General features: G+C 42.3%; 2 protein-coding genes across 5 annotated transcripts in view; both read right to left on the minus strand.

Moving 5' to 3' along the window:
• The window catches only part of fgd4a (FYVE, RhoGEF and PH domain containing 4a), a 64,948-nt gene extending 55,154 nt beyond the window's left edge, over positions 1-9,794 (minus strand). For 3 of the 4 annotated variants that reach the window (XM_055033935.1, XM_055033918.1, XM_055033900.1), the window contains exon 1: positions 9,525-9,788. In XM_055033935.1, the coding sequence (XP_054889910.1) occupies positions 9,525-9,615 (91 nt within the window). In that variant the 5' untranslated portion in view covers positions 9,616-9,788. Of the gene's footprint in view, positions 1-9,524 lie in introns of all 4 variants that reach the window. The other variant, XM_055033910.1, reaches the window with a different exon arrangement.
• A 2,613-nt stretch (positions 9,795-12,407) lies between these two features.
• The window catches only part of LOC129362449 (protein bicaudal D homolog 1-like), a 28,223-nt gene continuing 14,282 nt past the window's right edge, over positions 12,408-26,348 (minus strand). The window contains 10 exon segments of the mRNA XM_055033971.1: positions 12,408-12,555; positions 13,926-14,011; positions 15,034-15,244; positions 15,343-15,494; positions 16,806-17,280; positions 17,282-17,562; positions 18,216-18,608; positions 19,872-20,363; positions 23,048-23,200; positions 25,403-25,615. Coding sequence (XP_054889946.1) covers positions 12,447-12,555; positions 13,926-14,011; positions 15,034-15,244; positions 15,343-15,494; positions 16,806-17,280; positions 17,282-17,562; positions 18,216-18,608; positions 19,872-20,363; positions 23,048-23,200; positions 25,403-25,615 — 2,565 coding nt within the window. The 3' untranslated portion in view covers positions 12,408-12,446.

A 26,348-nucleotide genomic window follows, 5' to 3' on the forward strand; every position in this document is an offset into this window, starting at 1 on the left:
CGCTAGGCTAACATGTTAGCTTTGGTTGTATTTACCCAGAATGCCCTGCTGTAGTCCACTTCCTGTTTTTGGAGCGGTCTCCAGTCCACTTGGTGTTCACATACGCATTCGAACTTCAACTGAAGAAAGACCGAGGTTTGTAGGTGGACCAGAGTTTGGACTTTTGGTCTCAGAGTTGATCTCTCTCCCCCAAATCCACCACACTTTCCAGATAGATGGACTGGAGGTGGATTAAAGTGGACCAAACAGAGCTGGTGGAAATGCTCTCTGAAAAGGGACCTATTCTTTTTCAAGCAGCTAGGACAGCTCAGAACATGTTTGTTACATTTTTCTGCAAAAATCATTCTCAGATAAAGAGATTTTATCTCCTCAGTTCTGCCTCTTTTCAGGTCCTTTTGGAATGAGCTGCTTTAATGCGTCTGTCACTTTTATGCAAATGAGCTGCTATCCACGCCCCCTCAACTCAATGTTTACACTTTATGCATGTGAAAATGGCTGCAAACAGATGCACAATTGATCCAAACTTTGACCAGCTGAGTGTTTTTTATTTTTATTTTTATAATTTTGTTTCAATCTGAAATACTATTCATGTTGCAGAAAATTTTTTTGTATCTCAAATAGCATCTGGTCAGACTGTAGCCTGAAACTGCCTATAAAGGTCTAATCAGTACAAACTCACTCTTACATGCTTATTAAGTCTCTCATCTCTAATTATATGCAGTAATTGTTTGTACAAGCTGCAGATGAACAGGTTCATTGCATCGAACATCAACATATTTTTTAATCATCCAAGAACGGGTCATTTAAAATCAAGTCAAATCAAATTTTATTTACATAGAACATTTAAGCAGCAAGGCATTTCAAAGAAATGAAACCATCTTTCACCTCGAGTGGATTGAGTGGATTCTGCAGGCATGCAGGCGTCACCCTGAACGGCTGCAGATTCTAACATTAGAACCTGATAAAAATCTGAGTGTGTGACATGATGACCATTGAAGACGAAAATCTGCATCACATCTCGTCATAAATCTCATCAAAATTGAATGTTTGTCACTCATTTCTCAATCACTGTATGTTGCTTTTGTTACTTTTCATTTTGTTTTCTTATGCAAATAACTTTGAACTGCCTTGTTGCTCAAATGTGCCATACAAAATAACTTCATTGATTGACCGATTGATCATCTCCTTCCAAAACAGCAAAGTCCTCAGTTTCAGTTTTGGCATCTGATTTTGTTACATATTATTACTTAAAGTTGTATGAACCAGATGACCAAAGTCAAAACATATAATGTGACACAAAGTTCATCTAAGTTATTAAAATGGGTAACAATTTATGGCAATAATTGGTTTTGAAAGGATGAAAAACGACAGCCATCCTGAAGAATGGCCGTCATCCTGATAGTCTAGTGGCTAATGGGAATCTGAAAATGACCTGAAGAGTGAACATGCAACTTTTATACTTTTTGAGAGATTTTTTATGCTGCACCGTCTCCTGTCTGAGCCAGAGCTGCGATGAAATTCCACCAATTAGGCTGAGAGTATTGAAACTTACAGAAATGAACAAAACTTTATCCATTTTTAACGTTTCCTCACATCAGAGGCAGCTGGAGTTGGTTCCTGTAGAAACAGAAAGTCAAGCCAACTGGAACGGCGTTGTGTTCGTCTCACGCTGGAACAATGAGCGTGGTGAAAGGACCCGGGCCTTTTCCTTCCTGCCAACCAGGAGGGAACAGAAAGCTTCACTCCGTTTCCTCCTGCAGGCGAAGGTTGATGCAACCTTCACCAACCTCCTTCACCAACGGTGCAAAGCATCCCAGAAGATGGAAACGGCTGCAGGCTTTCTGCGTATGAATCGTCGTCTCCAGTGCAGCGCAGCATGGAAACAGTAAATGGGCCACTGGGGAAGCTGCCAAAAGGCCAGAGCGGTCTGAGAGGGGGAAACGGTTCCCAGACCTCTGAGAACAGAACAGCCTCTTTCTACAGCGTGGCAGATTTAAATTCCTTCTTGCTGCTGAACACCAACGATACTGAAGCAGTTTGCTAAATCCACACTGGCTCCCAGGAAGAAAACACGAGCAGCTTTATACAGCGGGAGAGTTTACACAAACCACCCAGCAGCTAAATTAACAGCTATCAGAAGGAAAGCAAGATAATAGGATTAGAAACTTCATCCAGAAAACAAGAGCTGAAAGCCAGACAGGGAAGGATGAAATGCATTTCTATAGCATTGACTCACGTTTAAAAACAAAACGACAAAAACCGAGGAGTTTTCCAGATCTTACATAACAGCAGAGCAGACACATCTTTGAGGTTTTACCTTTCCGGCTCCAAAACTTGTACTTGCGTCGCCGTTTCATTGTCAGTCCACTCAAGGTCAGTTAATCAGTGAGCTTTAATTCATTATGAAGTCCAGACCTACCAGCTTCTAACCAACTCAGATGGGAATAAAGGTCGTCCATGTTGTGTCCAAGAGGAGAAGTGAAGGTGTGTGAAAGTCCAAAAATACTCCTGTGTTTAGTGAACTGGACTTCCTTCCTTCCTGTCAGAACTCAAAGAGGGAGAGGAGACCTGCTGTTCTGCTCCTCACATCAAGTGAAGAGAAAGAATCATCCATCCTGCAGATCTGTCCGTCTTCTGGGGAAGGAATACCCCGGATTTCACAAACATACAAGATTTCTCAATCAGAAACTTCCTTCTGAACGTCCATCCTGGTCTTCAGCTCAGCTTGAACTCAAAAGGTAAAGAAGAATACGGGAGGTTTCTGGGAAAAGCCCGCTATCGAACAATGCCAGTCAGGAGAGGGAAGCAACACAACCCAGTCAGGAAGCTGCAGCTGGCGAATGGAAAACAAGTTTCCTTCTCACTCTGCGTCTGAAACACAGGATCATTTCTGCACAAACGTGAGTGAAGTATCCAAAGATTTGTCTCAAGTTAGGGTGGAACTGTGTCAACAAGTATTTACCTACACAACATGATAACTAAAGATGATAAATTGTTCCAGATGTTGTTGCTTTGACATCATTTTCCAGTAATATAATGGAATTGACATAATAAATCAGTGTTTGGATTCTTTAAGATTTTATATTTGGTGTTCAGGTATTAATCTTCAAATCTTTTAATAAACACATAATTATCAAGTAATATTTTCAAATTTCCTGTCAACTTTAAACATTTTTAACTGAAAATCACGACAGGCTGTTAGATGAATTTGGGCTCTGGAGCCCAACCACCAGGGAAACAACGACGATGCAAAAACTCATCAAAGATCGCAAAGATCAATAAATGTCGGTTAGAATTTAAAGTTTAAACACTGGAACGGAAGACATTTTAAATATCTAAAATAAACAACAAATAAAATGAATTATGAAGTCTCTGTAACAAAACTGTCCTTAAAAAAATGATTCAATTGAGACCAAAACACCAAACTGAAAATATCCAGAAAGAAAGAAAAGAGAAAATTATTAATAAAGCAAATGGAAATTATTGAGCTTGTTTTAATTCATTATTCAGTTAATTAATTTATTGTTTATTGCAACAAGCTTATATTTACTCACATAAAAGAAAAAAATTGATAACAAAAATGATTAATAGTTTTTTATTACAAAAAATTATTACAAAATTCAATATGAAATGTATTAAACCAATATATAATAAGCAACATCTTATGTGATGAAAGGTACTTCCATAATTACAGAGTTTACCTGGAAATGCTACAATAGACTCAACAGACAGGAAATAGCAACAAAGCTTGTGCACAAGCAAGAGGTCTCACTTCAACATAAACTGCAGCTGAGTGTCTGTAAATGGCACATTTTCGCTTGACAGTAGAATTAACGTTAAAATTAAAACGTTTTAATACAGAGCACGAAGTAGTACAACTACTTCTAGAAGTATTTTTCCTTTAAAAAAGTTACTCTTGAATATGTACCTTTTTACTCCTCAACTCTGTTTTAGGAACAAGTTAGATAACATTTTAAATCAGACAGTTTTAAACAATGGCTCCAATATTGCAAACTAATAAATCAATGCTTTGCAGCAAATGAAGTGTTGATGTTTGATTTTGACAAAACTAAAAATAAACTAAAAATCAAGACATAACTTAAATACATTTAAAAATCTAATCTAAATAAAATAAAATAAAAGTCTCACATTTTTAAATCTGGTTCATTTCAGCAATAAGAAAAGTAGAAAAAAAAAAGTCTTGGTATTTGTCTCCACCTACTGGAAGTTCGTGGTACTGCTACAGCAACGCCCTTCATCTGTCGGTGTTTCTGCATCTTCTGAGGTTTATTACTCAAACAGGAATTTGCCGTATCCTGTTACATGCAACTAAAAACCCCTGATGACCAACTGAGCAGATAAATCACGTCATCTTCAGATTACACAAGCAGCAGAGATTGAAATATTCCTGCAGGTCGTATAAATAGAAGAGAAAAAACACTTCTGCTTTTCTTCATCTAATAAGCTTATATTTTGTAGCTAAATAATTACTGGACAGCTGCAGATTGAATTATGGACACTTTGAAGATGAATACCTTAACAACCAGGAAGTGACTGACTGGAATAGTTTTATAGGTTTGTTAATTTTTTTCCTTCCTTGGTTCTTTTTCTTCTTCCAACACTCCCTGTGACCTTTAGCATCGTGGCTGCTATCACCTGAGCCAGGTGTGGATATCAACTGAACCTCCATTAGGGAACAGCTCATGTTTTACATTATGCAGGAAGGGACACCTGGATTACAGTAACCCTCAGTTTCACTATACCTGAACTCTGCCGTGTGATTGGCTATTAAACTGTTAAACTGTTCTATAACTACTTATAAGGTGGCTTGTGAGTATAATAAAAGTTAGGAATGATTTTAAGAGGAAAGCTGAGGAGGAAGTTACCGTAATCTAATCGACATCCCAAAAACAAAATATCCAGCCAGAAACAGGAGATAAAGTGCTATTCATGATCCCACAGGGAGAAACTCTGGAATCATTTTAAAACGGTCATCCTGTCATCTTGGACAGGATGAAATTTAACTTTTACAGAAATAAAAAGTCACTCTGACTGAGTGATGGTTTACTGCAGTTAGTACTGGGAGCACTGGGAGAAGGCAGAGGAGCTGCTTATATTATACTGTGACAACATGTAAATGTGAAAAACGTATTTTAAATAAAGTGACATCCTGTAGCTTTAAGGGAGTTCAGACAAAAATGTAACTTAATTTCACAGAGCCGTCAGAAAGGAAGGATGCGCAGAGAGAGCTGGGTGTCATCCGCAGAGCTGTGAACACGAACGGCAGATTCTCTGAAAGTAAGACCAACAGGGAGAAGACAGGTGGAGAAAAGGACCAAGACCAGAACCCTGAGGAACACCGGAGGTCTGAGAAAGACAAGACCAGAACCCTGAGGAACACCGGAGGTCACTGAAAGACAAGACCAGAACCCTGAGGAACACCGGAGGTCACTGAGAAAGACAAGACCAGAACCCTGAGGAACACCGGAGGTCACTGAGAAAGACAAGACCAGAACCCTGAGGAACACCGGAGGTCACTGAGAAAGACAAGACCAGAACCCTGAGGAACACCGGAGGTCACTGAGAAAGACAAGACCAGAACCCTGAGGAACACCGGAGGTCACTGAGAAAGACAAGACCAGAACCCTGAGGAACACCGGAGGTCACTGAGAAAGACAAGACCAGAACCCTGAGGAACACCGGAGGTCACTGAGAAAGACAAGACCAGAACCCTGAGGAACACCGGAGGTCACCGAGGAAGACAAGACCAGAACCCTGAGGAACACCGGAGGTCACTGAGAAAGACAAGACCAGAACCCTGAGGAACACCGGAGGTCACTGAGGAAGACTTCGCCAAATCAACCACGGAAACTGATTATTTGCTGAGATGAATTTTTGAACAAACCGAAACTCAAAACAAAGATTAAACGCCTAGCATAGGATTGTATCTATGGTAACAATAAAATGCTAAAAAAATGTTTATTTTAATATATTTAAATCTTAAATTTGATCTCCACTGAAAACCATCAAACCAAATTCAACAATATTCTCAAGTAAAAAAAAAAAAAATCTGAATATTTTAGAGCTAAGGTGTGAACAAACTTTTACCCTGATGGTTAGGAAGCTGAATGCAGTGGCCCGGTTTGCTTGTGCCTTGGGCCGGTTTGCTTATGCCTTGGGCCGGCTTGGGTTGCATGTTTCTGAATCATCAAAAATAATCACTTTTCAAAGACGTTTCCATCTTCAAAATAAAAATACTGGCACTTCAGAGCCACTTGCTCTGAAAGCAAAGCAGAACATAAAATGAATCTGAGAGGCTGTAGAAGTGGCACAGAGCCGTTTCGGTCCAGATGAACAGCGACAGCAACACACAGCTCCCTATTCATACAGTCCCACTGCTCCTTTCTGAGCCAACAACAAGCAGCTCATTGTTGGAAAACAGCCGACCGTCTTCACAGAAACACCAGCACTAAGCGACGGTCCAAGGTCCAAATCTGTTCCTTTCACGACAATGCATGTGGCGACAGTGGGGGGAAAAACTCTAATCTCATCTCTGCTAGTTTTACTGTGAAATTTAATTTCTTTAAGCTTCTTAAGCTCAGACAGATTAGATGAGGAACATCTGTGAACATCAGTTTTCAAGTCATATCACATATTCTCAGTTGGTCAGAGTGACCTGGACTTTGACTAGGCCATTCTTTTTTTTTTAAATCATTTGTCGCCGGGACTGGGAGTCGAACCCGCAACGTCCGCGTCAAGGACTGAGGCCTCCAAACGTGGGGCATGCTAACCCCCTGCGCCACCGCAGCACGCCCGACTCGGCCTTTCTAGCACATGATGTGGTTGCCCTGAGGGAAGGTGAACTTTGACCCCAGTCTCAGATCTTCTGCTGGTTTTCTTCTTAGATTTAGCTCCGTCCCTCTTCCCATCAACACTGCCCTACTTCCCCACAGCATGATGCTGCCTCCACTGTGTTTCATAATACTGCAATGAAAGATGTCAAGATTCAAACCTGAGACTTTTAATTCCTGCAAGGCAACAGTGCAACCATCAGCTCCACTTTTCTTCCACTCCTCACTGCTTCTAAAAATATCAAATAAAAACTAAATCACAGACTGTGGGGAAGTTGGAGGATCATTAATATCTTTATCAAACATTGGCTGATTGATCATTATAAAGAATAAAACCAAATCAAATCTTTCCTATCTTGAAGTTTTATGACTGCAGTGTTCATTTAGTTACAGATTGCTGAGAAATAAACTTCCAAACATTACGGATGATTTCTGAAAATGGGATAAAGACAAAAAACTCCAAACATAAAAAAGCATTTTCATTATAAAATAGGATCCAATTAAAGCAGCTTGTTAAATGCAGAGCAGCGTACGGCTGCAGACGATGTCTGAAGGAAAGCCGGATCATCGTTATGAGGCGCAGTGACCCGAGGCAACGACTGGAGCAGAACCCAGAGCTTCGATCCAGGAAGTTCAGAAACATGATTCATTTTATCTACATGGAGGCAATGAAAATAAATCCAACAACAACTGGATTTCCATCAACATGTGCAGCGTCAGCGTTAGATGTTTTGGATTCCTGGACATTCTGGAGCTGAAGGAAATGTTGTTATTTTGGACAAAACCAAAATAACGACTGAACAAAATGACTGCTTAAGTTTTAGATCCAGAAATTAGAGATTCACATCAACAGCAGGGGCGTCACTAGGTTTATGAACATGGGGGGCTTAGCCCCAGAATATGAACAGGATGTTAGCAAAAGTAAAAAATTCTCAAAAAGCAACAAAAACAAACAAGTTACTTTTCCAGTTTTAAAATATTGTTTAGGGAAATACAAAGATCTTACTTTGTATTTAGTTATTTGCTATTATAAAATGGCTTCCTAGCAAACAGCTTCCATTGGCTATCTTTTTCTACGGCTGCACATTTAAAACAATTTGATACCTTTTGAAGAACATTGAAACTTTGGCATGATAAAAGTTTTAGGCTTCCATCTTCCAAGCAATTCCAGCCATATTTGATATCAATGCACCAGAACATTATAACATAAAGTTAAAGGAACCTGGCAGATTTATTATGAATTTTGAGTAAAAAATGATAGTTCATTTAAACTCCAGCCACATTATTTGAATTTTGTCATCATAAAGTATTCCCAGAGATAAAAACATGAACGCAGGTGTATTACATGCTAATGGTGCAAAACAGCAGCTATGCTGATGAAAGCTCACATCGGATGACTCAAGGTGCGACTGGGTCACCTGGGGGTGACCCAGAGTCGACCTCATTTCCTGAACCAGTTTATAACCTGAGACTGGAGCTGACTTTATGAAACCGCCACCACTATCATATGAGCTGAAGTGTTACCTAGTGTGGACATTGCCCCCACCGAGCACAGAGAAAAGTTCAAGTCTGTCTGAGAGCGCGGCTGAGTCTCCCCAGCAGCGTGTTTACACAAGTAGCAGTTCCAAGATAAGACCAAATTATGTGAGTTCTTCCTGCCTCAGACAGACAGGCCCAAACAGAGCAAACAGCCGGAACATGGAGCGGGTTCTGAAACATCTGACTAAATATGCAGCTGCATGTTCGCAGTTTGCAAAGATCCGTTATGATATGGAGCACCGTTGGTGACAAAAACAGTCAAAAATGACCCAATCATTTGGGTTATGTAGCCTGTCAGAAGAGAAAAATGAGTTCATATTTAAACAAATAACCTTAATAACTGTCAGCTTCAAACATTTTATTTGCAAGCTAAATATTTAGCTAAATAATGAACTAGCTCTGAGCTCATATTTAGTTCACCAACTATTTAGCTCCAAGTGAAGTATTTAGCTTCCTCTGAGCTGCATATTAAGCTAATATGCAAATTCACTTGCGATATGCTTTAGCAGACTGTCAAAATAAAAGCTGGTCCTTAAGAACTTCCATATAAATTCCAACTAGCAGATAGTCACTGTTGAACATCTGCATTGCTGTAAGAAGCTCATTCTTTAACTGTTTTGAGTTTGTTGTGGAAATGTTTTTCCTCTTCTGACAGGCTAAAATAACCCAAAGTGTTGCAGCTCATTTTGACTGTGCAGCTCTCCATATATCACAGCTTTGAAATGATGCAAACTGTTGGAGGAGTTTGATAACTGAGGCTGGAGCACACAGCAGAGTGGGAACAGTTCCCTCAGTGTTCCTCCAGCAGATCAGTTCATCTCCTTTATAAGGGAGAAAATTGTTGCCCTGCAGCCAGCGGTGCAGCCAGCGGTGCAGCCAGCGGTGCAGCCAGCGGTGCAGCCAGCGGTGCAGCCAGCAGGCTGGGACTCGCCTCTGACTCGCCTCTGACAGCAGTGATGATGGCTAAACAAGGCCTGCAGCTGTTTCCAAGCTTTCCCAATCACACAACACGTGAGCGCCGACCCAACGTTACAGCCAAACAACGGGATAAAACTGATTATTAGGTGGATTTCAGAAATGCACTTGGTTTAAAACACATGAAGCCAGAGCAGAGGCAGAAGAACACGAACCCACCTGTGGCCCGTCGAGGGCCCAGGTCCAGACTGCGCTGCTTCCTGCGAAAGGCGACCCGGTTGAAGCTCTCCATTTTCCCCTCATCCATCATTCCGACTGACCGATTTCACTGGAGGGTCGAACAAACACCGGAGATAAAAGTAAGTTTTCAGAAACGCGCTTCCTTCTTCCCAGCAAATCCAACTCCGAGCAGCGGCGGCTCACTGGTCCGCGGTCCGTCCGCGGTCCGTCCGGGTCCAACCGGTGCCAGCCTGAGGAGCTCGGTTCCTTCCAGCGGGCCGGCTCGGTCCTGGTCTCCCTCCAAAGTCACCTTGATGGGCGTGTCGCTCCGAGCCCGCCCCGCCCCGCCCCCACTGGTTTCTGTTTGGGAATTTTTCCAACAGAAATAATTGAAGTAATAATTACTGAGTCTGCAGCTTTCTGCTGAAACACAACAACTTCATCAAAGCTTCAGCTTTTATTCTGCAGTTTGAACTAAATCTAAGGTTAGAGTTGTTTTTATATTGGAAGTTTAAAGCAGGTTTATAAACCAGTGGAGGTATTAGATGATCAGTTTTAATTTAAATCTAATTGCTGGATCTGTAATTAATAGAATTTCAGTCAACATTCTGAGTTCAAAAAAATTACTGAATAAATAGAAGTTTTGTGAGCTCAGCAATAAAGAGCTGTACCGTTTTCCTTTACTTGAGTAATTTATTTATTTATTTGTGGAGGAAATATTAGAGTCAAATATTAGTGCTTGGACCACATCAGCTCATTCTCTACAGGTGAAAATAACCAGGAAGGCAGAACCAAAGGAGAAATATTTATTTGCTTGTGTATCCAGTTTAACACTGTTTCAAATGGTGGAGAAACTGTAAAACCCACAATGTCCCAGCAAACTGCAAGCATTCCTGTTCCTGTTGTTTCCAGGAACCCGGTTAGTCTCTCTCTCTTAACGAGTCAGCACAGATCCAGCTGCTGCCTCTTCATCACTCTGGAGTTGCAAAAGTATCAATCTGTGGTGAACAAGTGAACAATGTCCAGTCAATGGTTTCCTCCAACACACCAACTCTGGCTGTGGAGGATCAGGCTGGAAATATTTAACTTAGGACATAATAATTATGAGAATGTTGGGAAGGTGCAGAAAAATGAAACTTTCCTTGCAGTTGCCACATTTTCTGCGTCTCAAAAGGAGACAAAGCTTTAGTTTTGTAACAGAAAATTAATTTCTTTCTTATCTGGAACTCTCTGTTGCTTTAACCTTCCCACACAGTTTAATGACAGAAAGGTTTCCCCCAGATCAGCCTGTGATTGCTGCAGCCTGTGATTGCTGCAGCTGTGATGCTGCTGCTGCTGCTGCTGTATTGCAATGCATAGTGCAGAATTGCTTGTGCTGTACTGCATCCTGTCTGGGGAAGCAAAGGGAGACGGCAACACGAGGGGCAGCTTTTAAACTTACTGTCAAAAAAACGCAATTATTAGATTTATTTAGCCTGTCAGAAGAGAAAAACATGGCAGTTCACTGAACAGTCATATTCTCACCATGTTATTCATTCATTTATAAATGTTAATATTATTTGGCAAGCTAATTATTTGGTTGATATAATTAGCTCCAAGCTAAATATTAAGTAAATTCTTTAGCTTGGATCTAAATATGTAGTGATCAAGGTGAATATTTAAATTAAAACTAAACTAAATATTTAGCTTTAAAAACTCAGTAAGTAAGGTACCCATTTAATGTAAAACTAAATATTTTGTTACCAAGCTATTTAATTTTAAACTAAATATGAAGCTAGCTCAGAGCTAAATGGTTAGTTTTGGGCTGAACATTTAGCTTGCTAAGTAACTGACATTTATAAATGAATATATAACATGATGAAAACATGCTGGTAATATTTGACTCTAAAAATGGACCCCAAAGTTTTTTCTCTCTGTGTCACAATGAGGAAAAGAATCAGTAGCATGAGAGCTTTCTACCGCAGCGAGAAAGTCCGAAAATACTCAACGAGGAAAATACAGAGTAGATAACAGAGACCTTCATTTCAACTTGTGCAATTCAAAATGAAAAGCAGCTCAAAAAGCCTGAACAAATCCACTCAGTTTCTGAGAGCTGAGCTGCAAGCATCACCAGGACCCACTGTAAAAAATGTGTCATAAATAAACAAGGAGTGATATAAAACAGTCTTTGTGTACCTAACTTAAAAATGTCAAAATAATTCATAAATAAGCATCGCAAGAAAAACCTGTGAAAGAAAAACAGCTGGAATCAAAAGTCACAAACACGAAACCTTTTCTTGTTATTAGTTCCCTGGAACCGCCGAGCCAACAGTGTCTCAGAGCTACTGTGTAAAAAAAACTCCATACATGATTTATTTGGTTGTTATTCTCACAAAATTCTATATGGATTAACTAGATACGCTTTTTTCTAGAAAACGTCCAAATCAAACGTTTATTTTTGTTGAATTTTTGATGGAAGAACAAAAAAAGTGAATCTGTGAAACCGATTACTTCGACTCCACAGCAGGAATGAATTCTTATAAAAAACATAATACAGAAGAAAAACATACAACCATTATTAAATCCCGTAAATAATAAATAGTCAATAAATTATTAATAAATAACAGTGAACTAATGGAAAGATTCCAGTTCAGCGTCAGCAGCATTTCTGCCGGTCAGTCCTGCAGGAAGTCGCACCCAGAAGACGGGGAGCGCATCCTGCGTCTCTTCTACGACCCAGATAGCCGGGAGGCCCAACAGAACCCGGCTAGAACCAGGTCAGAAACCGGCTAGAACGGGCCAGAACCGGACCGGGCCCGGCCGGGGTGGGGGACAGAGTCCAGTGAGGGAAGAGGAGGCCCCTCCCTCATCCAGGGCGTTGTTGCTGCCTCTGCATGGCTCCTACGGGCGAGCCGGGGGCGGGGCTAGGTGACGGGGGCGGGGCTAGGTGCCGGGGGGTTGAGGCTGGTGGGCCATGCAGCTACGCGGGTCGCACGGCGAGAGAAGGCTGCGACTGCTGGACAAGACCGCTTGGTATTCCAGAAATTTACGACTGAAAAAAAACAAACAAACAAGAAAAACTTCTAGTGAGCAAAAAACGGATAAAAACAGCAAAATGTGACACATATTTACAAAAGGAGGAAAATTGAAACATTTAGGGAAAAAGAGTTTAGCTTTCCTGTAAAGAGTTAGTTTGCTTGCAGAAAACAAAATTACTGGCAGCAGCTGGGTTTGCTGAGCAAAACGAAAATCAGAGTCTGACTGTGCAACGTCTGCAGATTATTCACAAAAATCTGCACAAAATGCTGAAAATAAACCAAACCTGAAGCATAAAGACAGAACCTCAGAGAAGCATTCAGACCCCGGAGACATGAAGACAAATTCATACAAGGTTTGCTGTTTACTTTGGAAATGAAAATCTAAAGAAAGTATTCAAGCTGTTTAACTTCGGCTGACCTCTATAGCTCTCCTAGGGTCAAAGTTGACCTTCCAGCAGGATGACCTTAGAAAGCACACGCCCAAAATGACCATTTAAAATCTGGTTCTCCAAAGTTTTGACTCAGAGCAACTTAATGCAGATTCAGAACAAACTACAGTTTGTTTCTGTTCTAAAACAATAAAGGTGATTTAGAACCAATGTATAATTTTTGTAATTTGCTGTCCGTTGTCCTTCGTTTTGTAACTAAACAGGAAGCAGCACAATATAGAGAACACTACAAAAAGAGAGATTCAACCGGCTCCGTCTTCGCTGGAGGAAAACATTTTGGTTTTTATCGAATTCTCAGGAAGTCTGTCTGGTTTTTGTATCTGCAGAGGCGACATGAATGTGGAGCACTGATCAGGAGGTAACTATTAAAAAACTGTCAAATGGCTAAAAATTCCTGGAAATTGCAACGCTGTTGTTCTCGGAAGAGACGGTCTGCAGACTGTCTCTTTGTAACAAAACAAAAGATGCAGGAAAGGAGTGATTGCGTCTAAACATGGGTTAATATTTAAAATGTAATAAATGTGAAAAAGAATGCTAATGTCTTCATTTGTCTTTCTTCCTTGCAAACAGACTGGAGTAGATGATGAGGATCAGAAATTAGTGTAATTCATGAATAATTGTTTTGAAAATCAAAACTCAGAATCGAGTGGTGAATGGAAGAGCCAAAGGTTCCCATCACTGTTTTAAACATCACAAATGAGTAAATTTAGTTTCTGGACAAATGTAGACTGTTGAGTCCAAACTCCAAGTGAAAAAGTAAGCATTTAAAGAGAAGTGCCATGCAAAATTACACATGCAAAGAGAGAAAATCTTCAACCCTGGAATGAAAGGTGTTTTATTCATAACGTGGCAGAAGTGTGACTACAGAGAACATGCAGGACCAATTGTCTGGATGCAGAGGTGTGAAGAGGTCAGCAGGTTCTCTAGCTGGTTACCTGCGGGCCAACGAGGCTCTCCCTCGCCTTAGTTGTGGGGAGAATGTCGATACTGAGGCAGAAGGCTGCTGACAATCTACAAAAAACTGATAAATTAGACAAATATATAGAGTGGTGACACTTGAGGTTAGAGAACAAAATCAAAACAGGAGGATTAGTTCACATTCAAACATTTATGAAACAACTGCTGCTTGAATAAAAGCATCAGCATGAACTGGAACCAGTTACTGGCACACAAACAACTGATTCTGCTTTGGAACGAAACACATGAAGAAGACACAGTCCAACGCTGCCATCTAGTGGTGGAGATTTATTACTCTGGATCAGAATAGACAGGAGTCCTCAAAACAGCAGATGAGCCATGAAACACATGGTAATTATAATTAATATAATTTATGTTGATGTGAGATAAATTGTATCTGTTGTTAGTTCCTAAATATTCCACAAGGAGGTGCTGTGAGTCACAAAACATAAACTGCTTCTGCAGCCGTTTCTGGTTCCTGGTTGTCATGTTTTGAAATATTTAGTATGAAAATAGAGAACAACACTTTAAGCTGAAAATACTGACATGTGGAAAATACTGATGGTTAAGATGAGAAACTTCTTCATACCATATGAACTTCCTCATATTTGTCCCATTACAATAAAGTATAAACTGTGAAGTTGAAAGAAACGCGTCATGGTTTGAAATCTTTTCTTTCCTGAGTTGATACTTTGTAGAATCACATTTTTGCTGCAAGTCTGATGTTCTAACTTAGCCTAACAATAAGGAGGCAAGATGGCCTTCCTGATGATTCCTTTAAAAAACATCTAGTCACTAATCCAGAAATCACAGGTAACATCTTTTTAGCATTTTTGCAAACTTTTTTTGATGCCACTTAGCTTCCGATGAATACATTCTTCCAGATGGATTCTGAGGTGCTAAATTACTTGGATGTTTTGTAAAGTTTTGTAAAGCGCAGCTAACTTTGTGGCTGGCGGAGCTCACCACTGAGGTTCGGCTTTACCTCTCTGTTCAGAGAGGCAATCATAACAGAACTGACCCTCAGCTGCAAATCAGAGTCTTTAATTTCATCCCCTGTGGGGTGAAATTGAACACATGACTTACTTTGGGTGGGCTGCTTTTTATCTTGGGCACTTTGGCGCCGCGGCCGCGGTGAATCTGCTCGTGGTCGAACTCCAGGTCCTCCAGCCGCTGCGTCAGGGCCAGTTTCTGCTGGATCGCCATCCTGAGGAGGGAGTTGAGCGTCTTCTTCTCGTCCTCTGCTGCAGCCAGCTGCCTCTGCATCTCGTCCAGCTGGGTGACATACTCATCACACCTGCAGACAGACAGAAGGTGAGGAGGTTTGGTCCCAGTTTGGTCCCAGTTTGGTCCCAGCAGGCCAGGGGAAGACATTCCTCTGCTGGAGTTCCTCACCTCGTGGCGAACATGGCTCTGAGAGAGGAGAAGGTGGCAGCGTCTTCCTTCAGAGCTTTCAGTTCGTTCCTCAGCTTCATCATGGTCTCTGTCACCACTGACTTTTCATTCTCATATTTGCTCTTCAGGTTAGCCAAGGCATTTTCTGCTGTCTGCAAGAACGAATATTTAACTATAAATTTCACTGAAGAATTTGTTGAACTCAGTGATTCTAACTTGCAAACAGTCGGCTGTGCAAACGGCTGGGTGGACGAAGAATAACCTCCGCCTTCGAGGTGCAACTCCTCCTTAGAGCTGCGGGTTCTGAGCTTCTGCCTCACAGAGCAGCTTTGCTTCATGCAGCTCCTTCAGAGTAGCCAGCAGCAATTAGCAAACACATGATTACTCATTAAAGGAACTACTTCTCAGTGAAATACTGGTAAAAATGTTGTTAAAGGGTTAACCCTCCTGTTGTCCCTCGGCTCATGTCGACCGAGGACAAGCCCTTAAAAAATATGTTTCAATTGCAGCTGCATACAGAAACTTTAATCTAACAGTCCTGCATCAGAACTACGGTGTGCACAACTCAGGGGGAAGTTTAGGCTCAAGCAATTCAAATGTAAACTTTACAAAAGAAATAAATAACCAAACCCAGGCCTCAGGTCAGACTGACCGGAAGACTAAGGAAATTACAGCTGGACAGGCAAACAGTATGGAATGGCATCATGATCTCCGTAAAACTGATATCTTTTCAAATTTCCCCCCCCTCCTGTTGCCCTCGGGTTGACATGACCCGAGGACAAGCCCTTATAAAACATTTTTTTAATTGCAACTGCATACAGAAACTTGAAATCTAACAGTCCTGAATCAGACCTACAGTGTTCACAACTCAGATGAATTTTCTGCTGGAGCAAATGTGAACTTGACGAAAAAAATAAGAATAACCTCCTGTTGTCTTCGGGTCAAAATGATCCGAAGACAAGAGGAGGGTTTTAATAGAGGAGCCATGTTGGGATGACTTCCTGAAGGCGGAGTTTCAGGAAGAGCAGGAGTTTTTAAAGAGACAAAGACCCAACTTCAAGTCCAATTTTTAAAAGTTATATTTCATATGAAAATCAATTTTACAACAACTGAAGGTAATTATGCTATAAAATGGAACTATGTGCCTGAAAACACGTCATCTGGAACAAACTTCCAGAAAACAGCAGAACAGCTGAAACACTGAGTTTGTTTTGATCTAAATCCCACATGTTGCTTTCGAACCATAATAAATGTTGATCAACATAATTGATGTTTATTGATGATTTTAACAGTGATTTGTTCACCATCTGTTTCTGTTGTTTTGTTGATTGTTGACTCTCTGATGTTTTCAGCACTTTGCATGTTGCAGAAATGTGCTTTGATTGACAATAAACCACTTTAAAAACGTCTGTTTAACAGCTTTTGATCAAAACTGCTTCGCTTTAATAACTGAAGGATTTGACCTGTTTATTGGCCTTGAGGACGAGCCGCAGCGTGGCGATCTGCTCCCTCTTGGTGCTGAGCAGCGACTTGAGCTTCAGGATTTCCTCCATGCATGACTCCTTGTCCTTGTCCAGCATGGTGGCCATCTCCCTGGCTGCAGCTCTCTGCCGGGACAGCTGCAGCGAGCGGTCCACGGCCCGCTGCAGATGCTTGATCTGGTCTCGGATGATGGCGTTCAGGTTGTAGATGTTCATCGGCTCCCTCCGCAGGTCGCCGCCCGCATCCGACGGCACCGGAGACGGGCAGCGGGATATGCTGATGGAGGGCGAGCCGCTGATGTTGTGGATGGGGCTGCTGTGGCAGGACGACGAGTCCGCCACGTTGCCCGCCGCGTTGCTGTGGTGGGCGTCTCTGGACGGCGAGTCCATTGGGCTGCGCGGGGAGTCGGACGAGCAGGCCGCGGACGCGGCGGCGAGGCGGCGCGCCAGGCGGGGACAGGAGCGCCCGCGGATCCTCGGGGCCCTTCAGGCTGCCGCTGCGGGTGATGCGACTCTGCCGGTAGTAATCCAGCATGACGCGGTTGGGCGTCTCGTTGTTGCAGAGGCAGACGTGGTGGTAGAGCTGCGCCAGCTCCTCGCTGAAGGTCACCAGCTCGTCCTGCGCTGCGTTCAGCATGCTCTGGCTCTCCGTCGCCGTGTTTGATGCGGCGCGCAGCTCGGCCTCCAGCCCGGCCACGCGCTCCCGGCTGTCCCGGTAGCTCCGCTCCAAATGGGAAACCTGCGTTTCATTAAGAAACCTGTGAGATGATGGGGAACTTCTTCTGGTGATTATTTATATGCATCACATTAAAATACAATCAGATTTAGGATTCAATTAGGACGTTTACTTTGTAAAACTTTAAAGAATCATCTTGATCATCACATTACAATACAATATGTGTTATGTAACATATGTGTTATGTTGTAATGTGATGTGTTACATCACATTAAAATATGATGTAATGTTTGTGTTTAAAAATTGGGTTTGTTCACAAATACATCACAGCAAATAACCAATAATCAATGAATGATTTTAAACTCAGCCAATAAACCTGATCTTCCTCTGACAGATTCACCTTATCAATATTTAAATAAGGTTGGGGAGGGGGGGGTCTGTCTAAGGCGCCATATTATCTAGAGCTGGCCCTGCAAGAACGGCCTTTTTGGAATCTACCTGAATCTACCTGGAATCTAACCCCGGTGGCCCTGTGTCAGTCCCCCTGATGCTTTTGATTCATTTAATTGTGGCATGTTTGGCTTTATGCTGCGGTTCTAATTATGGCTGCAGTATTTTTTCCTGTTTATTTTCTTCAGGCAGCAGAACCAGCTCCGGCAGAAGTGGAGATTATTTGATCAGATTTGAGAAGTCAGTGTGAGTCTGAGGAAGCGAACCTGCTCAGTCAGCGCCTGGACCCGGTCGTCGTTGTGGCAGTCTCCCTGGCCCTCCACCGCCTGGTTGTACTTCTCCTTTAAGACTTTGAGCTCGGCCTTCAGGTCGATCACCTCCGTCACCGCCACCTTGTACTTACACTCCAGGATCTCAAACCCGTGGATGTCTGGGTCGAGGCGGCCGTTGGACGACGGCGACGGGGAGCCGCCGTCGGGCTTCTCGCTCTCCTGCGGGTCGTCCAGCTCCTTGTCGGCGTTCAGGTGTTTGAGGGCGTTGACGTGTTCGGTGAGGCGATGGACGCGCTCGTTCTGCTCGGTCAGGGCGCCCTGCGTGTGCTGCAGCTGGGTCTGCGACTCCTGCAGGGTCATCAGCAGACCCGCCTTCTCACGCTCCACCTGCAGGACGGAGGTGCAGAAGGAAAAGTTAGAACTTCTGAAATGCTAAAAATGTGTAACAATAAATAATTTGTTGTTCAATCTGAAATATTGACTGCAGTTCTTTGTTTTTACCTTTTTATTTCCTTTGTTTGTCACAGCTACACTTGTCTTGTTAAATGAATTACTTCCTTACTGTTGTGCTGTTTATTTGCACAGAGGCAAAGTACAGCATTTCATCATTTTTAAGATGTCTGGTTATAGCAAAAGATGCTGATCTGCAGCTGCAGTTACTGGACAGGTGGACGTGAGACGGCGTGATGGAGCCGTGGCAGACAACAGAAGGAGGAAATTTACCACACAAAACACTGACATTTTTAGATACAATTCAGAAATTATCTAGAAAAATTTGGAAATTTCTCGGTTCAAAAAGTCAAAAATGTGCAAGAATAATTTCAAAAATTTCCAGATTAATCTCAGAAATTTTCTAGACAAAACATGAACAGTTCTGAGCTAAAAATGTCATAAAATTTTCACATTTGAATTTCCCAAAGTTGAAAATTATCTATCTACACCTTTTCCAGAAAATCCCTAAAATTGATCTCAAAATTTCTTCAAGCAAAAACTGAAAATCGATTTATTCACTGCAGGTTTATGTCTGTTTGGTTTAGTTTGAAAATAGACACAATCAAAACTGTCAATGATTCATTGCCCTGTGATATTAACAATCCAAATCGTTTGGATGGATTGTTTTCTCTTTCCATTGGAAAGTCTCTGTTTAAATCACAGGTTTGTGATGCATTTCCATCTTGAAGAAAAAGACAAAACTTCAGTTATTTCACAACAAGATATTAAGATACATGGAAAAAACCTCATGAAGATCTTATATAACAGCAGGAAGAACAATGGCCATTAGAAGAAAGGCTTATTCAATTATAAACGCAAAGGAAGAAGAAAATTCTGTACAATCTCAAAATTAGTTTGTTTTCTAGCAAATATTTTGCTTTTGGAGATCAAAAATTTCCTTGTTTTTTTTTATTTCTAAATTAATTTCCAAATCTCTGAGTTTTTCTCACAGTTTTACTCGTCTTTTTTGTCCTGAAGTCCTAATAAGCCGTTATGTTGATGTAATAAAGTATGATTGATCAGATTATGAATCGGTGAAAAGCCAGATTAGTTATTCTATCAGCTTGTTGTCTGGACTATAATGTTGTAAATGATGGACTCATGTCTCCCTCTGGTCTGCCTCAGCAGAACTCCATCATTGAAAGTCACATGACTCACCTGCAGCAGCTGCTGCTTCAGCTTCTGCATCTCGGACAGGTTGAGCTCACTGAACAGGTCCGGCACCAGGCCGTCCGCCTTCCTGCCGGCGCGGTAGTCCCCGCCGGCCTTGGCCAGGACGGGGCCGTGGTGCAGGTGGCCGTTGCAGCGGTTGCTGTCCTCCATGTTGCCGTTGGCAGCAGGGATGGCGCCGCCGTTGGGAACGTTGCCGCTGCCGGTCTCCTCGGTGAACTTGAGGCCCTCGACGCCGGTGACGGTGAGCGCCAGGTGGGCCCCGGCCCCGTACACGCTGTCGCTCAGGCTGATGTGGTGGGCCAGCTCCTTCCTCAGGTTGTTCTTCTGCTCGCGCTCCGTCTTCAGGGCGTCCAGCGCTTCCTCCAGCTGGCCCTCAGAGATGTCCTTCAGACGCAGCGCGTCCTCCAGCTGGCTGTTCAGGAGAACCGTCTCCTCCTCCAGGACTTTGATTTCGTGTTTCAGCCCCTCATACTCCACCTGCAGCGCAGCAGGAAGGACAGCAGTCACTCAACTGGACCCACTGGTGGGTTCCCAGTCACTCAACTGGACCCACTGGTGGGTTCCCAGTCACTCAACTGGACCCAATGGTGGGTTCCCAGTCACTCAACTGGACCCAATGGTGGGTTCCCAGTCACTCAACTGGACCCACTGGTGTTCCCAGTCACTGGACCTACTGGTGGGTTCCCAGTCACTCTGACCAGAAGTTAGTTTTCTACCTTTTTGTTAAAATTTCACATGTTCTAGAATAAAAAACTTTAAAAATTTTGCAAAAACTTAATTACTCAAAATCCTAATGAATTTAAAGAAATGGATGAACAGATGGATGAACAGATGATGGATGGATGGATGAAAGATGGATGAAAGATGGATGAATGGATGATGGATGATGGATGAACAGATGGATGGGATGAACAGATGGATGAACAGATGGATGAGATGGATGATGAACAGATGGATGAATGGATGGATGGATGAACAGATGAATGGATGGATGAACAGATGGATGGATGGATGAACAGATGGATGAACAGATGAATGGATGGATGAACAGATGGATGAATGGATGGATGGATGAACAGATGGATGAACAGATGGATGGATGAACAGATGGATGAACAGATGAATGGATGGATGAACAGATGAATGGATGGATGAATGGATGGATGGATGAACAGATGAATGGATGAACAGATGGATGGATGGATGAACAGATGGATGGATGGATGAACAGATGGATGAACAGATGGATGAACAGATGGATGAACAGATGATGAATGGATGGATGGATGAACAGATGGTGAACAGATGGATGAATGGATGGATGAACAGTTGGATGGATGGATGGATGGATGAACAGATGGATGGATGGATGAACAGATGGATGAATGGATGGATGGATGAACAGATGGATGGATGGATGAACAGATGGATGAATGGATGGATGGATGAACAGATGGATGGATGGATGGATGGATGACAGATGGATGAATGGATGGATGGATGAACAGATGGATGAATGGATGGATGGATGAACAGATGGATGAACAGATGGATGGATGAACAGATGGATGAACAGATGGATGAATGGATGGATGGATGAAAAGATGGATGAACAGATGGATGGATGATCAGATGGATGAACAGATGATGGATGAACAGATGGATGAACAGATGGATGGATGGATGATGGACGGACAGATGGATGAACAGATGGATGGATGAACAGATGGATGAACAGATTGATGGAGAACAGATGGATGAACGGATGGATGAATGGATGGATGGATGGATGAAAGATGGATGGATGAAAGATGGATGAAAGATGGATGAAAGATGGATGGATGAACAGATGGATGAACTGATGGATGATGGATGGATGAACAGATGGATGAATGGATGGATGGATGAACAGATGAATGGATGGATGAACAGATGAATGGATGGATGAACAGATGGATGGATGGATGAACAGATGGATGAATGGATGGATGGATGAACAGATGGATGGATGGATGGATGGATGGATGGATGAACAGATGGATGAATGGATGGATGGATGAACAGATGGATGAACAGATGGATGGATGAACAGATGGATGAACAGATGGATGAATGATGGATGGATGAACAGATGATGGATGATGGAGATGAACAGATGGATGAACAGATGGATGAATGGATGGATGAACATGGATGAATGGATGGATGGATGAACAGATGGATGGATGGATGAACAGATGGATGGATGGATGGATGGATGAACAGATGGATGGATGGATGAACTGATGGATGAATGGATGGATGGATGAACAGATGGATGGATGGATGGATGGATGAACAGTTGGATGGATGGATGGATGGATGAACAGATGGATGGATGGATGGATGGATGAACTGATGGATGAACAGATGGATGGATGAACAGATGGATGAACAGTTGGATGGATGGATGAACAGATGGATGAACAGATGGATGAATGGATGGATGGATGAACAGATGGATGAACAGATGGATGGATGAACAGATGGATGAACAGATGGATGAATGGATGGATGGATGAACAGATGGATGGATGGATGAACAGATGGATGAATGGATGGATGGATGAACAGATGGATGGATGGATGAACAGATGGATGAATGGATGAACAGATGGATGAACAGATGGATGGATGGATGAACATGGATGAACAGATGGATGAATGGATGGATGGATGAACAGATGGATGGATGGATGGATGGATGAACAGATGGATGGATGAACAGATGGATGGATGGATGAACAGATGGATGAACAGAATTTTCCAGCCTGAACAGAAACTTTGAGGAACCAGAGTTTCTCTAAGTTTGTGCTTTTATTATGAAATCCGAATGAATTGTGTTTCCTGTTGAATTAACGCAGACCTCCGGTCTTACATAAAACATGCATGAGACAGAAAGGATGTGATCAGGTGGAGGATCAGCAGAGTGAGACCAGAGTAACTAAGACAAAGCAGCAGCTTCTTCTCCAAACTGATGACCGGTCGGCCAGGATCACGTTTCCTCGTGGCGGGTAAAGTGAGAACGCATACATGTCATGAGTGGGTGAAAAGTAACACCGTAATGACGTGCAAACTCTAACCCAATAGGAGAACAAAGTGTTGATGATCATCTTTGTGACCTGGCTCTGCTTGAGCGTGGAGACCAGCTTCTGCAGGGTGATGTTCTCCTCCTCCAGCTCGCTGTAATCCTGGAGGAGACGCGTCTCCCTGAACTTATACTCCTTGATCTCCTCCCTCATCCTGCTGCGCTGCAGGTCCAGCATCTCGTTGCTCTGCAGGAGCACCAGAACCAGAACCGGAACCGGAACCAGAACCAGAACCAGAACCGGAACGAGAGAGGAAGGCAGAGACAGAGGAGGGACAGAAGAGACAGTTTAATAGTCAAGACCTGATTAAGAACCTGACTGAAGTTCAAATCTTACAAAATTGGTGCCATTGATGCACAAAGTAATTTTTTTTACTACACAAACATTTGAACCAATTTTGTTAGATTTGGGTATTATGGAAGAGCTGGCTGACCTTTTAACCTTTTAACCTTTATTATCTTCAAAGCAAAAGCAGCACAAACAAAAATATCACTGCAGAAACATTTGACAGCAGCTGCGTCTGATTTGAAGACGTTTGGGGGTCAAAGTTCACTCTGGTTCAGTAAAAGAATGAAGGAAAACAAACTTTCCAAAAAAACTACATTTCCAGCCTTATTGTTAGGGCTAACCCTAACCCTAACCCCTAACCCCTAACCCTAACCCCATATTTTATCACAATATTTTTCCGCACTGTTGAGATAACAATAAAAACCCAACCCTACTTGTTGTACATGTTGATATCAGTAAATCAAAAGCACGTTGACTAAACACTCATCTGTAGATAAACAATTAAAGCTGAAGGCAGCAAATTCATTTTACTGAAATATTGCTGAACATGTATTCTAACATGCAACTTTTGATGGATTTTATGTAAAGAAAAGCAAAAAAGAAAGAACTTCTTCAGAATATGTGAGCTTCAGGTTTTGCTGCAGAGCTGCCTGCAGCTGCCCTGCAGCCCTCTGTGCATAAAGTCAGGCAGAAATGCTGATCCACAGTCAGAGTGAGGGGCCTGAACACATTTATAGTGCAGAGACGTGATTAGAAAATCCATAATGTATCTACAGTAAAAACCAGAAGTTTACATACACCAAACCAAACATGTTCAAGTCAAACTTGTCCTTTTTCAGGGCAGTTCGAAACAACCAAAATATTTATATTTAATAAATACCAAAACATTGAACTGGTTGAGCTGAAGCTCCTTTCTAACCTGCACATTGAGGCTCATCGTCCGTCTGCAGTTTGTCTTCCTGGTTGATGTATTTAGATGTTTCTTGAATATTTCTACAGAATGTTTTTTCCTCATAATGCCGCCTGTTTTAAGAAGTGGACCAGTTTGAGAAACAGCCCCTCAGCATGATGCTTCCACTGAGCAGAGCATCTTTTTCATCTGCAGTGATAAAGTTGATGAAGTGCAGCTTCACATGATGTGCGCTGACAGTCGTCTGCTGCTGCAGTTTAATTTAAATGGATTCACTGAATGAGGGGAAATCTGTGTGGAGGGAACTGCAGTGGTTGTTGGCAGCAGCAGTTCTGATCCATTGAGTGAATGAGTGAGGTGTATTTAATGGGAGCGTCCCAGTTGGCCCAGTCGTTGCACAGTGCCGAGCTCAGGGCATTTCACTGATTCCCAGCTTAGCGCCGGATTTGTCCCCCACAATGGAGTGGTTGCCGTGGCGTCTGACCCCTGCTCGAACTCCTGACCCCCCACGCTGCGCCTGCAGCCATGTTGGCGTTTGGAGGGACGAGCATGCATCACGTTTCCTCTGTGACAAAGGTTGGAACGTTTGTCCGCATGACCTCTTGACCTTTGGCAACGTTTTGGCCCAATTGGTTTAACAAAGATCTCATGAATATGTAAAATATAAAATCAGAAGGAAAAGCAGATATTTATTTGATTTCCTTTGCAGATCTATTAAAATAAAAAATAAAAAAATATCTAAATATACAATTTGTTTGAAGAAATGTCAGAATTTAAATTCATGATGTAAAAATTAAAAAAGGGATATTTAACTCTTTTTAGAGAGAATATTTTCATTATATAAAATGAAAATATTCATTTTATTTAGCAAATGAAATTACCAAATGCAGTTAGCCCATATTTTTCTCTTATGATGGACTAAATAATCCAAATTATTGTTGTTAATGTTTGTTTAACTGATGGTGTGTGGTGAAAACTGTCCACTTCCATATCTGCGCCTGACTGAGGCAGACAGCCTGAACCTGCCGAAGCTCTGAACCTTCACCAAACTGCGCTAAACGTTTGCTCAGTAGAAATATTCATTTGTGCCGCTATCATTTTAAAAATATCAGTAAATGTTTCCAGAGGTCATGAAAGGTCAACCAGTTACCTCACAAAATGAAAATAAATGTGCCGTTAGTCAGGCTCACCTCTCGCAGCTCCTGCAGAAGCGCGTTGAGCCTCTCGCTCTCCGCCTGAGCGTTGGACGCCACCGAGCGGCTCAGCGTCACCTCCGTCTGCAGCTCCAGCAGCCGGCCCATGTAATACGCCTCCTTGGAGGCTGACTCCTGCAGCAGCGTCTCCTCAATGGTCTCTCCATCCTCTGCCACCTTGCGCTGGTTGGTGTAGGCCTGACCGAACGCCTGGAGAGACAGAAACCACGTGATGGATCTGCGGCTCCGCCTGGCCGCCAGGTGAAACCACGGCCGTCGCCAACATGGTCGACCTGTTGGGCCGTCCATGGCGGCTGATGTTTCACTGATCAATAGATACACTGTTCCCATTTTCCTGACACAGGTTTTCACATCACGGGAAGCTGACTGAAGGCGCCGAGGCTTGATTGAGGAAACCAAAGCAGGCACCAACAGAACAAACGCTGCCAACCGTGGAGGCGCCGCTTCGTCACTAAAAAGAACGGAGCTGAAAACGCTCCACCGTCAAAACGTCCCACATAAACGCCGAGGCGAAAGGATCGAGAGGGAAGGAGAGAAAGCTCAACTTAATCCATCATGTTCATTAACTGATCTCAAAAATGATCAATGCAGCAGCAGCAGTTTGAAAACCTTCCAAACAAACAAAATAGTTTTAATTAATTTTTAACATTTTAATTCATGAATGTTTGTTTTCTCTGTATCTGCAGGAGGTGACAAGCAATAAATTCACCAATAGCCTTAAACATTAAACCTTTACAGAAATAGTGTAAATAGTTTTGAGATAAATGAAGAAAATTAAATAAGGTACTTACTATTGTATATAAAAAACATTTTAGTGAATGAAAGTTAAAAATGTGAAGTCTTTAGTAGGATATATTTATTCTAAAAAACAAAAATGTATTTCCATCAAAACCAATCATTCAATCTTTCTTAAAATTAAAGA

The sequence above is a fragment of the Poeciliopsis prolifica genome, unplaced genomic scaffold (assembly GCF_027474105.1).
Source record: "Poeciliopsis prolifica strain line A6 unplaced genomic scaffold, Auburn_PproV2 SCAFFOLD001, whole genome shotgun sequence".
Classification (NCBI taxonomy): domain Eukaryota; kingdom Metazoa; phylum Chordata; class Actinopteri; order Cyprinodontiformes; family Poeciliidae; genus Poeciliopsis; species Poeciliopsis prolifica.